Source organism: Astatotilapia calliptera, chromosome 12 (genome assembly GCF_900246225.1).
Source record: "Astatotilapia calliptera chromosome 12, fAstCal1.2, whole genome shotgun sequence".
NCBI classification, from domain to species: domain Eukaryota; kingdom Metazoa; phylum Chordata; class Actinopteri; order Cichliformes; family Cichlidae; genus Astatotilapia; species Astatotilapia calliptera.
The window spans coordinates 3,583,864-3,598,050 of NC_039313.1; the positions used below are offsets into that span (position 1 = coordinate 3,583,864).

At 39.8% G+C, this 14,187-nt stretch overlaps 1 protein-coding gene across 4 annotated transcripts; it reads left to right on the forward strand.

Annotated features, from left to right (window-relative positions):
• Window positions 1–3,721: 3,721 nt before the first annotated feature.
• Window positions 3,722–12,209, forward strand: atad1a (ATPase family AAA domain containing 1a). Of its 4 annotated transcripts, none has more exons than XM_026188047.1 (10): window positions 3,722–3,832; window positions 4,243–4,443; window positions 4,703–4,801; window positions 4,871–4,991; window positions 6,854–7,054; window positions 7,438–7,544; window positions 7,658–7,747; window positions 8,386–8,436; window positions 8,679–8,851; window positions 11,241–12,209. In XM_026188047.1, exons 2-10 carry the CDS (start codon window positions 4,270–4,272, stop codon window positions 11,368–11,370), a joined length of 1,146 nt encoding a protein of 381 aa, XP_026043832.1. In that variant the 5' UTR covers window positions 3,722–3,832; window positions 4,243–4,269; the 3' UTR covers window positions 11,371–12,209. The 4 variants fall into 4 exon arrangements, with proteins under 4 accessions (XP_026043832.1, XP_026043835.1, XP_026043833.1 ...); XM_026188050.1 differs by having other exon boundaries at window positions 3,728–3,791; XM_026188048.1 differs by having other exon boundaries at window positions 3,732–3,802.
• The last annotated feature ends 1,978 nt before the right edge of the window (window positions 12,210–14,187 follow it).

Sequence of the window (14,187 nt, forward strand, 5' to 3'; positions counted from 1 at the left end):
CAGCCATGCTGGTTCAAATCCCCAACAGTGTCAACAGCAAAGCACCCCCACACCATCACACCTCCTCCTCCATGCTTCACAGTGGGAACCATACATGTAGAGACCATCTGTTCACCTTTTCCACGTTGGGTGGAACCAAAGATCTCAAAATTGGATTTCCACTAGTCTAATGTCCATTCCTTGTGTTTCTTGGACCAAACAAATCTCTTCTGCTTGTTGCTTTTCCTTAGTGGTGGTTTCTTAGCAGCTATTTGACCATAAAGGCCTGATTCACGCAGTCTCCTCTGAACAGTAGAGATGTGTCTGTTACTGGAACTCTGTGTGGCATTTATCTGGCCTCTAGTCTGCGGCGCTGTTAACTTGCGATTTCTGAGGCTGGTGACTCGGATGAATTTATCTTCAGCAGCAGAGGTGACTCTTGGTCTTCCTTTCCCGGGGCGGTTCTCATGTGAGCCACTTTCATTGTAGCGCTTGATGGTTTTGGCAACTGCAGTTGGGAACACATTCAAAGTTTTAGCAGTTTTCTGGACTTGCTGACCTTCAGTTATTAAAATAATGATGGACTCTTGTTTCTCTTTACTTAGCTGATTGGTTCTTGCCATAATAGGAATTCTGACAGTTGTCAAATAGGGCTGTCAGCTGTGTACCAACCTGACCTGCACAACACAACTGAGGGTCCCAGTCCCATTAAGAAGGCAAGAAATTCCACAAATGAACCTGGACAAGGCACAACTGTGAAGTGAAAAGCATTTCAAGTGACTTGATCATGAAGCTCATTGAGAGAAGACCAACGGTTTGCAGCACTGTCAACAAAGCAAAGGGTGGCTGCTTTGAGGAATCTAAAATATAAAACATATTTAGAGTTATTTATCAATTTTTTCATTGCTAACTCCATAATTCCATATATCTTGCTTCATAATGTCTTCAATATGTCTCTACAATGTAGAAAGTATTAAAAATAAAGAAAATCCATTAAATGAGAAGGTGTGTCCAAACCTTTGACTGGCAGATTATGTATGGAATATTTACCCTGAATTCCTGGCTGCATTGATCCATTAAACCACGTTATTTTCACATAAGAATGTCTGACAGAATCTAAATACCTAATCTAAATGCATGGATTGATGTGCCATTGGGAACGTCTTCTCACCTGCCTCAGGTGATGGAAGAGAAGGTAAAAACAAATTATCTCTTGGCTTTTGGGGGGTATTTTCTATGTGTCGCCAGTGCTGGAGTAACCACACTGAGGCCTGCAGATTTGAGGAAACAGTAGAGGGTTGTCTGTCTGGAACTACAGCTGTTATCATCCTTCTCTGGCAATGTCGGCAGGTTGTCGACTTGTGTGAGTTAACTTGGCAAAATGAACAAAGAGTGCGGGATGCCTGAGGAAGCCTCAGCCTCATGTGAAATCCTTTTGTTGAGCAGTATCGAACCGAGTCTCACCCAGACATCCATTCTTTCATGTGTCTCTTGTCTGTTCATCCCTCTGCTTTTCATCCATGCCAAATGACTATGATCGGCTTATTTGTCATATGACAGACATGAATCATTTATACTACGTCCCTGAACAGTTATCAACGGGTAGGTGCCAAAAAAGGGCAAGCAGAAGCCAGAGAAGCACTGCAATTAAAGAGAATAAATGAAGGTTACGCATAGGAAGCAGGCTGCTGATCTTGTTTCTTTATGACCACAAATGCCAGAATGTCTTTTTTTTTAAAAACTAAAATCATAACAAAAATCACAGATAGATAGATAGATAGATAGATAGATAGATAGATAGATAGATAGATAGATAGATAGATAGATAGATAGATAGATAGATAGATAGATAGATAGATAGATAGATAGATAGATAGATAGATAGATAGATAGATAGATAGATAGATAGATGGATGTTATTTAAAAGTAAAACCTTGCACTGGCAAGCAAATAACTCACTCCCCAATGATTCCTTATCCTGTGCAGCTCCAGGTAATTTCTCTTCCTCTGAGACCAAAAGGGTAATTAAATACTGTGTGTGACCAGCATTTACTTAAGTGTTTAACACTTTACCTTGTGCACTTAAAAAAAACTAGACTAATCCCATTATCCTTTTGTCACACACATAAAAAAAATCAACTAATATAAACTGAGGGAAAAAGAGTGGTGCGGTGGAGCATAATGACAGAACTATTATTACTCGACAAGGATTTATATCTCTAACAGCAAAACAATCACTTGCCAGACTGTTTTCTCCAAAGAATGCAATTTTGGCATGTGAAAGCTCCAAGCAGCTAGCTTTAGGTTTTACTTCAGCCTCCGCATCGTGGAGGTTTGACAGGGAGCTGAATATGTTTTTTCTTTCTTTCTTTTTTTTCTTCTTTTGTTGTACTCCCACCCGCTTGAGAGCGGTTGTTTGGGCAAGGTGCAAGGCGTTGTGGGAATGTAGAGCCCCGGCTGCACTTTGCAGATACACAAGCCTGCGCTTTTATGCCCAGACCCATCAAAATGGCCGAGTCAGGCTGCTATCTCCTGGGACTTGCTGCTGCAGTACAGGGGGATTGAAGCTTTTCATGAAACATTTTCACAGCCAAAGGTGTGCAGAATAGCAGCCTGTGCGCCATTTTCCACAACAAAGGTGGACTTAACTTCACTGGATGGTTAAAGCTGTAACCGTGCAGAATTTAATTCTGCATCCAATTTGGGCAACTACTTGGTCTACACAGGGTAGAAGCTTTGTAAGATTTTACTTAACTCAAATGGGGAATTAAAAAAAGTAAAATTTTAAAGGACAAATTCTCATTTTCTGGAGCATTATACAAAATGTAACTAATCATGCCCAAATGGTGTGGTAAGCAGTGCCAGGCTGTTGTTTATTTGGATCTCAGGTTAAAGCAGGAGCTGTGTGTCTTGCAGAAATCTGGGTGTTCATTAAATCATTTGATGTAAAATTTTGTAAATTAAGCAGTTCTTACATAATTAAAACAGTTTTTTACACTTTTATACTTTATATTTTTCTTAGTAGTAATACGGTGATGAAAAACAGGGATTCGTTTGCACAAAAGCTCCAAAAGCATCATCAAATTTAACTTGGACTCCGTGACAATTAACAATCCCTCAGGCACATGTGTGATAAATTGCTTGTAGGAGAAGGCCATTTGTTACAGCCTTATCTTTGAGACTGCTGTTTAGAAGACTGAATTATCCATTATCAGACCGTGCTGAAGATGAGTGGAGACCAAACACAGATTACGGCTTGAGATTTGTCCTATCTTTTACTAGGGTACATTTGCATGAAGCATACCCCAGGACATGTTTGGGTGTCCAATCACAGTGTTTTCTAACAGATCCCAGACACCCACAGAAAAGCATTTCACCCAAGAGCAAAAAATACTGTAGAGCCTTTGACTTTAAAACATAAAAAAACAAAGAAAATCATTTTAAAATCGTGAAAAAAATAGAGATTATGTGATTGGTTATTATAAATTATGTTAGCTACAGTATTCCATGATGCTGCTGACATTTTTGTACAAAATATATGTAAAGCTATTCCTTTTATAAATGTAAGCTTTTACTCAGTTCAATCAACATGTCCACAACTGACTTGCCAAAACTATAAATGTTATTTCAAGGCTCTTACCTTTCCCTTGGGGAGTAATAAGAACTACTATTTCTGCAGCACTGTAAATGCTGTCCATGCTACTGATGCGTGAAATAACTGTGTGGACGTTCTGCCATCCAGTGGCTAACTCTGTGAACTCCTCATCGTGCTTTCTGGAACTAAAGTGTTTGTTCCTACCCGGACGTCAAAGGTTGTTGCACAGTAAATACATTTTCGTTACGTTCCCGTTTTGTAAGTGTCACTATTTTGTCTTTTATATCATAGTAGAGGTTACGTTTAAGCGTAGCAGCACACGTAGCAAGGGTGAGACGTTTTATTTCGCGTGAGGTCAAAATTTCACGATGTTACAAACACAGTTTGCTGCTTTCAAGTTGAAGCTCTAGCCTGTTAGCTTTAGCTTCCCCGGAGAAGCTAACCTGCGAATTGAGTTCATTTATTCCAATAAAAATGTGAACCACGAATGTAATTTATTTACTGAAATAGCGACATTGCGTTTGCATAAACATGACCCGCAGTCCTAGCTTAGGCATCATAAACCTAATACAAGTGAGAGCTTGTTTAGCCTTATAAAAGGCGAGAGCTGTAATTGACCTTATGTGGTTGTAATAACTTCGTTTGTATATTTCCACCTCGTTATCCAGCCAATGGATTGACATCAGCCATCAGAGATGCTGCTGAAAGATCTGCCCAGGGAGGCCCTGATGCGGCCGTTGTCTAGGAATGAAGTGGTTGGCATGTTGTTCAGGTTGACCGTCTTTGGTGCCGCCACGTACTACAGCATCAAATGGGTCTTAGATGCAATGGATCCTACCTCCAAACAGAAAAACCAAGCCAAGAAGAGGGTATGTCATGCATCAGCACACATTATAAACACGCAATCTGTAAAATACCGTAAGCTCAAGGTTGATGCTGTTATTGAACAGTGTTCCAGAAATGCTGCCAAGGTCAGGCGTTTTTCCTGGCTCACAATGCAGCAAGCACTATCTGTTCTTGTACATTCAAAGCATGATGTAAAGATGCTTTGAGATAAAAAGAAAGATTGTGCACAATGTCTGTTATCGTTTTGTGTCTTCAGCTAAGAAGTGTTTCTTGACCCCTCAGGCAGAGCAGCTGATGAAGAGGATTGGTGTTGAGGGGGTCAGACTTACAGAATATGAGATGAACATTGCATCTCATCTAGTTGATCCACAAACTATGAAGGTAACGGTTGTAATCATCAGTCTTTTTTATGTTGCTCAGAGATTTATGAATAACTTCACCTTCCTGCAGGTATCCTGGAGAGATATTGCAGGTCTGGATGAAGTTATCAATGAGCTTCAAGATACAGTCATCCTGCCCTTTCAGAAGAGACACCTTATGGCGAATTCCAAACTATTTCAGCCCCCCAAAGGTACCACAGCATGAAATCTAATCTAATCTGGAACTGATCAGATTTTACGCTGACTCTTTAAACAGGAACTCTTATGCTTTTTTTTATTTCCTCTCATGTTGACGATAAGGACAGTGTACATGCAAGCATTCCTTCAGACTTCTCTAAATACTGCTATAAGTGCTGACAAAGGATGAACTGAGGGGCTGCACCAAGATTCTGTATAAGATAAATAAGGCTTATTTTTAACTGTGTCATACAGTGCTACTGTAGTAGTGTCTGTGATCCAGCTGCAGAGACATTTAATCTTCATGTTCCCTTTAAGGAACATAGAAGGTTCAAATTTGACATACAGAGATAAAATATAACAAGGTTGAAACAGTTAAAATTAGATACATTTTTAAATTAGTTTTTGGGAGTGGAAAGCTAGTTCATTATGTAATTCATTGGTTAATGCTAACTAACAGAGTCGAGCTCCACCTCCTGACATTCAGTTTTGCTGTAGCCAGAGGACTGACAGTCACTAATAAAAGAGCCCATAGAGCTATATTTTTGTTTTCAGGTAAAACCAAATTTAACTCTCTGTGGAGGATTGATATTTTCCAAAGTATAATGGATTTTTACTCTGAGTTTTCAGTTTTGCTGTGTGAGTTGAAGAAAATGACAATTTGGCAAGCAGTTGAGTCAAAACCCCCTAATGCAGAGAGACACATCTCAGACAAGTTGAGTTCATCAGTGAAGACTGGTTTCAAATTATTGGCAGTCTATCTAGTTTTATAGCCTAAATGAAAACACAGTTATTTGCACATTTCTGCCAATCTTTCGGAGAGTGATTGCAGTCAGACTGCGATTATTTGGAAATCGGCCACCAAGCGACCTGAGCAAAGCCTTGCAATCAAGAGCAGTCACTGTAAGTACTTGCAATTGATCCCCAAATGCTAAAAAAATCACTGTAGTCATTAAGCAAACACCAAGCTTTCTTAGTTGCAAGGAGGTTGCCATCCCATTTCTACTCTGGTGTGACTGAGCTATTGTGTGAATGGGATTTGGTTTTTCTAGTCATTCAGAAATCTTACTGTAAATGCAGTCTAGCTTTCTATAACCTTGTTCTTTGTGTATTTTACTTTGTTTCTAGTGAGCTGTGTTAAGTTGAGATTAGTCAGTTGCCCAGTGAAGATTTGTGCATGTTCAGGATCATGAACTCAAGTTTAAAAACCTTCAAATTACCCTTGAATTCATCGTGAAAAATCAGAATCTGTAGCTCTGTAAGACTGAGAACAAAGTTACTGTTAGATTTTAAATGTCCTTTTTCCCCATCATGAACATTAATGTGGATTTGCATCAAAAACTAGCTAACATGAAATTACCTTCTGAAACTGTGGTTATAATTTTCTAAGTTTGTATTTTTGCCATCCTCTGCCTAATCACTGTCAAAATATCTACCCAGTGAATAGCACTGCGATTTTAATCTGCCAAAAAAAGCAGGATTTATCCACTTGGCAGCGTGACAGTGAAAGATCACTAAGAGGAATGTTTTGCTTTCTGTGGATAGTCTTTACACATAGCTTCAGGATGAGTCAACCTCCAAAATGAGCTGCTTTGGGAATCAAGTTCAGTCTCTAGACTTCAGGCTTTGTTTGTATCGCATCATTTAAAACAAACCAAAAGGAAAAAAATGCTTCTGGGACGAGATCGAGCCAGATTTGATACACGTGTTGCAAATGTCAGTGCAGTTGCCAGTGAAGGTTAAAACGAGTCAGGTTAAAATTACAAAGTCTATAAACTGCAGAAGTGAGAGTAAAAATCTGTTTTGTTTTTGTTCAGATATTACAAGATGTGATGAGAATCACTGTATTTTAATTCTTTACTTTTCGTCCTCTCAGGTGTTTTATTATTCGGTCCTCCGGGCTGCGGTAAGACTATGATTGCCAAGGCAACTGCCAGAGCGTCGGGATGCAGGTTTATCAACCTTCAGGCCTCCACGCTGACTGACATGTGGTACGGCGAGTCACAAAAGCTGACTGCGGCAGTCTTCTCGTTAGCTGTCAAAATTCAGCCTTGTATTATCTTCATCGATGAGATTGGTAAGCTTCATTTGCAGGACGCATGTCAAAAGTGTAGAATGTTAGTTTATTGCACTAGTGGATGTGAGCTAGCTTCATTTTCATTCATTCAGATATGACAGATATTGTTTAATTTGCATTACATTCTTTCCATGGTTTCTAAGTGGATTTGACCTTGTGATCGATATTGCAGTGCCCACAATAGCTGTAATTTAAACAGAATCTAAAATGTATCTTGCCTTTTTGTTAATCTTGTCTTTAAATTATATGAGTTCAATATAAATACGTTAGCCGAGTCCTAGGCACTCATTGGCCCCACATACTGTGTCATAGTCACTGCTGCAGAGCTGGCCAAGTTAGCAAGATTAGTCTTGTGTAAATGTTTTCTATGTGCTGCATGTTAGAATCATTTCTAAGGAATCGCTCCAGCATGGACCACGAGGCCACAGCCATGATGAAAGCCCAGTTCATGAGCCTATGGGATGGCCTGGACACCTCATCAACCACCCAGGTAACACAACCAGAATGCTTTCTTATACTGTAATGCAATTGCCAGAAAACATTGCAATGCAGCAGGTAGTTCCTGTGAAATAATGTATTAAAACTGTGATTCTCAAAATTTAGGTTATGGTGATGGGAGCCACGAACAGGCCGCAGGACCTGGATCCAGCCATTCTCCGCAGGATGCCCACAACTTTTCATATCGGCTTGCCGGTAAGATGTGTGCAAATACACAAGGAGGCTTTATTCTGTCTACAGTTGTGTCCATATATTTCTGGTCACTGACAGTTTTTACCCCTCAACCATAAAAGGCTGATAGGGGATTATTGTCACCCCAACAGGTAAGCAGGCAGGGTGGACACCCAAGTTTGTGAGTGCAATAATTTCTGAATAAGGCAACGTAGGATTTTGAAATTCAAACTTTAGGTCCATCTACTACAAATCTCAGACAAGTTTGAATTTCAGTGACCTCAAGATCAAGACCAGAGGCCAAGCTTTCTGATAATCTTGTGAACACCATAGGAGAATCTACTAGGAGCCTGAGGGGTAGTACCTAAAAAACCAGCGCATGTAATATCCACTAGGGATTCACTGGCTTCTGATAACCAAAAAAAATCCCTGAAAATGAGTTCACCCCTCATCTTAGAGACCTCAAACTCAACACTACACTTACTCGGCTTTCCAGCTGTACCTCTGCCAGGTTTGAAATGGATCCGATGAACACTTTTCAAAGTTGGAGAACAGCAGAGGAGGCACATGCAAGCATTCCTGAATTTATGCAGGAGATGTATGATGATAGGCTAGACAGCAATTTACTTTCCTAATATGAACGACTGTCCTCTCCTTTGCAGAACACAAGGCAGAGAGAAGACATCCTGAGACTCATCTTGGCAGGAGAAAACGTAAGATGGTTTCTTTTTATCTTTATCAACAGCAGAAGAAATTGTTCAGCTCTGCTGTTATCTTGTTCCATTATCATAGACTCATTTCACACCTGTATTTCCACTGTCACTTCACGTTACAATGAATCAGATCACCCATGATTAGTTGGCATTTGATTGGCAGCAACAAGCACAGTTCAAAGATTAGTGACAGCTCAATTCTGTATAATCATCTCACATTGCTTGACGTCTTTTCTGCTCAGCTGAGCAACGCAATAAATCTGAAGGAGATTGCTGAGAAGACAGAAGGCTACTCTGGGAGTGACCTCCGGGAGCTCTGCCGCGACGCTGCCATGTACCGAGTACGGGACTATGTCCGCAAGGAGCAGATGAGGCAGATCGCTCAGCAGCTGCAGGACTGCCAGGAGGAGGAAAGGTATGACTCATATTCAGACACCCACAAGATTTCATAGCACTTGTGTTCACTGAGCTTCAGTGACAGTTTGTGACTAGACCAGGCTGTTTGTTTGTTTTTAAAGCACATATTACATTAAGTGATATTTGTACTGGTACACAGCCTCACATTCAACTTCATATTCCCACAACTATACCATTACATCCAGTTTTCTTCACAGATATTCACACTTCAAGACCGCTCAATAGTAGTGATTATAATACGACATAAAAGGAAGGATGATCTTAATTAAAATGATTACATCCTGATTCCTTACATACACAACTGTCAGCATCGCACAGTACTGTTATTAAACTAGGCACTGTTAGAAATGGATGACTGGTTTTTATTATCTGAGCATATATAAAAGACTTATAGAAAAGATTTGTGAAAATGTCTGATCTGGGTAAGCCTTTGTTCAGCTGTTGCTAAGCGACTACTGAAACCACTGTTGGTGCAAGCCATTGTTGCTGAAAGAGTATTTTTAACTTTTAAGTGTTGAGAACTCAAAAGCATTCATGGATAGGCTCTTTCCAATTATAAAACCAAGGAAAAAGAATCTGAAGGTGATGGTGAAGTGAAGGCTCTGAACTAAATCACTGTAGTTCTCGGTAATCATTGCGATAGTGAAATCACATATTTCACACAGGATGGTAGGGGTCTTCCAGTTTCAGTGTGCACATTAATTCTTAGTACGTGGAGTATGCAGTGTGTTTGCAACAGAAGTTTATATCTTATCTCATTCAGACAGTTTGCATCCTGTAAGATAAATCTTTTACAATCAGTGACAGATTTTGTGAAACAAGAGAGTGAAACATCAGGCCTTGGGGTGCAGAATCCAGCCCACTGGAAGGCTTTGGGAAATGTAAAGGAGAGCATACATTTTGGACTTTAAATTGAATTTTAATTGAATTTAGATGGGAGTGGGGGGCTTACACTGGATCCACAGTATAAATATATAAATAAATAATAATAAAAGGGAATTTTCTGTAAATTAACAAAAACTTTCTGCTTCATAATTAAAGCTATCAGGAATTTTAGTGTGATTTTACACATGTATTTCATACAGTTTAAGCCCAAAGAGTTGTGCTCTTTCATTAACCTTCAGCAGCAGTGTTTCTGTATTATGTAGAAAAACAGAGCTATACTGTTAAACTGGGGTTTAGGTTTTTTCTTTTTTCCCTTTATAAAGATATCTCTGGGAATAAAGGTGCAGGTAAACGTCTTTACACTGACAGGAAGGAGCCCACTTCAGCTCAAACTGAGCTGTGTGTATTGTAAAAAAACCAAACAAAAACATTTTATAGTTATTTTTTATTTTATAGCAAAGAGAGCATATGTAAGTGTCTACATTTCGTTTGTGAAACCTTTGGAATTTTCCATGACCTAAAACATGAGATTTGAACAAAAGTCACAAAATTAGAAAAACATAACACATTTCAAATTATTTTTGTATTTATTAAGGAAAATGATCCACTGTTGCAGATCTGTGAGGGGTGAAAGTATGCATGCTTTCAGTATTTGGTGTGACGCCATTCTTCAAAATAGCTGCAGCAAACCATTTCTGGTAACGGTCGGTCAGTCCTGCACTTCCACTTGGAGGAAATTGAACCGATTCAAACGCCCAAAATAGCTTCATCTCGGGGTTGAGGTTTTCTCACAGCTGCTCAGACGCCTTCCACGTCTTTTAAGTTGAATGCAGTTGGATTCGGGCCGTCCCAAAACGTTATACTTCTTTCACCAGTCTGTGGTTGAAGTACATTCGTGCTAAGAGTTGGTGACGTACTGCGCGGCCCACTTTTTCTTCAGACCTCAGACAGATGTCCTGACATTTTCCATTACAATCTGACATTGAAATTCAAAATGTGTTGCTCCATCATGGCCCAGATGCTGCAAAACAGACACAAACCATGACAGGATGATTATGATTATGCAGTGCACAGATGGAATTAGGTTATTATGTTGGAATGCAGTGTTTTCCTCTCTTCTGACAGAAGAGATGGGTTTTTTATTTGAGCCCCAAAAGATGCTATTTTGGGCTCATCTGTCAACAAAACATTGTTCCAAAAGCCTTCTGGCATGTCTGTGTGATCTTTAGCAAACTGCTGACGGGCAGCAATGTTCTCTTTGCAGCCCTGCCATGCACACCATTGTTGCTGGGTTTTCCCTGATGGTGCCAATGTGAGAGATCAATTTTCTACTTTTAGGATTTAGTGTGGAAATCTGATGCTTTAGGTCATATTCATGTGGAAATCCATAAAATTTCTCCTGTGACTCTAGTACATGTCGTACGCTGTGTGCAGTATAGAAGTATAAACCTGCTATTAGGCCTCTGTGCCTGACCTCTGATCTCTTGTGTCCTTGGCTCCAGACCTGTGGATGAGGAGCGGTTGCGACCAGTCACTCAGCTGGACCTCCTCTTCGGCCTGGACAAGATGAAGGAATCAAAGAAAGCCACAACCTTCATGCTACCCATCGTATCAGAGGTTGCTCTGGATTAAACACCATCTCTGGACCACTGAGGAAAAGCGAATTCTTCCAAGCTCTGTCCGCAGTGTGTTCCAACTTGCCAAGCTGAGACTCTGAGAGTGTTAGAGGTGTAGTTGAAAAAGGCAGCAGACAGACATGCTTTTCTTAAACCTAGTTTCCCAGACAGGGAGTTATTCTGAGCATGCTTATCTTAAAGGACACACGTCATGTGTACAGTTACAACATATTTAGAGTCATGAGGTCAGTCTCCTTTGAAAAGCACGCAAGGGCACTGTGACAGCTTGTTTCAGAAGAATACAAAGCAAAGACCATTTTAAAATCACCAAATGATGATGATATAATGATGATGTTTGGGAACTTCACTGTGTGTTTTCAGATGAAGGTAATCCTTCGAGTTCCAAATCAGCTTTTACACCAATCTTTGATCTTTGGGGGAGTTAAAAAGAGCAACCATCTAAATCACTGTACAGTCATATTATCCCAACACTCTGGAAAGAACATTTCAGCTTCACTTTGATGCTGTTGAGTCACACACAGCGCATGCTCTGCAAAAGTTCTTATATGATAGCAAAGTGTCCAGCAAACACTAGGAATTTTAGCCTCAGGAGTAGCAGTGTCCAGAGAAAGAGGCAGGGTCAGACAGTTGTGCACGCTCTACTGCATTACTCTTTAAAACAGAAGATTTACGTTTTACTATTGGAAATCAATTCCACTTCCATTTTGCAACCTGTGTCGTCTTTATTGATCCCTGTCAGATGATAATGGAAGTAACTGTCACTTTGTTTTGGTTGATGTACTCATATTTCACATTTTATTTTCCAATGGCGAATTAACTTTTTTTGTTGTGGTTGTTGTTTTGGGGGTTTTGTTTTTGTTTGTTTTAGGTGGTTGGTTGCATCCTTACCTTGGAAAGTAAGACGAGAATGCATATACCTCATTTGATCCTGTAGTTATGTATTACTCATGTACAGTTGTTGCTCCCAAGGAGCATTTTGAAGAATATTTCATTTGAAATTATTTAAGATATAAATGTCTACTGCATGTTTTTAGATGTAAAATCAGCTCTTCTGTAAATGGCAACAAATCATGGTGTAACTGTAAGGTTCACAGGCATTTGGTGATGGAATATAATTTTGTAATTTGGCCGCTGCGCACCACCACAGTGGGTTTGAAAGCACTGGTGATGTGATTAGAATTGTAGAATTTCAGGTTTAACTGAGAGTTGTGCAACAGTGTTGCAAAACTATTTTAAAGCCATTTTAATGTGTTCATTTCCAAAAAGTAGGAGTAGCTGGGATATTTTTTCTTTCATTTACAACAGTTATTGCACATTTTTAAACTCAAGCCTAAAAGAAACCTTTTTATTCTTGTGAAGAAAATGCCTGAGCATTTGGTCGTGGGGATTGCTTCTACACACACTGACCTCATTACTTGAAATTATGGCCATGTTTGATGTTTTCATCCAGTACTGTGGCATTATAACAAATAATAGGTCCTCTTTAAAAGCACACTCATGGCCTCACTATTTCTCGCCAACATCACACTCTTAACTTCTGTTTTTCAGTCCTTTCTCCACTCCTCTTACCTGCCCTCTTTTCTTGTGAATTAGGTAACCTTAGCCTGCTCACTGAGGAGGACGACTAAACGAAACGTGAGTCTAAGACAACAAAGATCTCTCGTGGCACTGTTAGAGCAGTCCTACAAGTGGACAATATTACCTCAGTAAACAGACTTTTGCTTCTTTTGGATCTGCCAGTCCAAAGAGTAGCTGAGGGCAAGTGGCACAGTTATCGCGTTGTTATAAAAACCAAAACTTTGTCAAGCTTTTGAGAAAGCGCCAGCAACTGGAGCTCCTGAACCCCAAACACAACCTTCACTCTTCTCTAAAAGCAATCTTTGTCTGTGTGTTGTTATTTACAAGGGACTCTGACATGTCTGAATGCAAATTGCAAAGCACTTACTTTTCATGTGGAACGAGGGTCACTGTAATAGAAAATACAGCTGTAGTGACGAGTGATGTGATCCAGGAGCAGCAATAAAAGAAGAATAATGACCATAATCATCATCTTGTAAATAAAAGTAGGAATGTATTTAATTGTTGGATCAACAGTCCGTCCTTTTCAGTAGATCTGTGGTTTGTAAAACTGGAAGCAAAATGTTGGGTTGGAGTTGAGGCCAAGATTGAATAAAGCTGAATGTGATGTATTCCCCTTCAGTGCTGTTTTTATGCTGCTTTAATGTCTTTTTATCGTTTCCTCTTCAACCCAGAAAAAAGGCCATGATGATTTCTCCTGGTTAATTTAGCCATTCGTGCTGGTAATGTGAGACTTGTCGGACTATCATTAGTGAGATCCTATTATGGTGATCATTTTCATGTCCTGTTCTGCGCATTATTTAATCAAGCAGTGACAGCAGTTTTCATCCACTGAACAACACATCCAGGTTTTCTGTTGTCAGTTACTTTATGGAGAGCATGGTTTTCACATCCGAATGCTTCCCATCAGCTGTCAGTAGGAAGTTGTGTCAAGCTATTCTGACTCCCCTTTGTATCAAACTCGTTTTTTTGCCGTATGCTCACAGCATGTGTTTATTGATCTATCTGTGGGTCTCGTACAGACCTCCTTCCCACACAGTCTGAGTAGGCCAGGGTATATTTGCCACTAAGCCACATGGTGGCACAGTATCTTCACCATGTTGTTACTGAAGCAGTTGTTACCGACTTACTTTTATTTAGAACAGTTTTATAACATTATGGTAGTACAATGAAACGGAGAAAGTGGTTTGTTTCTCCCTCATTGGTTTATCTAGTGATAGTTGGATATGTGTTG

Excerpts from the sequence above, each read along its gene's own strand:
- atad1a (XM_026188047.1), top strand. The coding sequence starts at position 4,270 with ATGCTGCTGAAAGATCTGCCCAGGGAGGCCCTGATGCGGCCGTTGTCT. Across the intron at positions 4,444-4,702 it reads AAAACCAAGCCAAGAAGAGG|GCAGAGCAGCTGATGAAGAG; the intron begins GTATGTCATGCA and ends TTGACCCCTCAG. Across the intron at positions 7,545-7,657 it reads ACACCTCATCAACCACCCAG|GTTATGGTGATGGGAGCCAC; the intron begins GTAACACAACCA and ends CTCAAAATTTAG.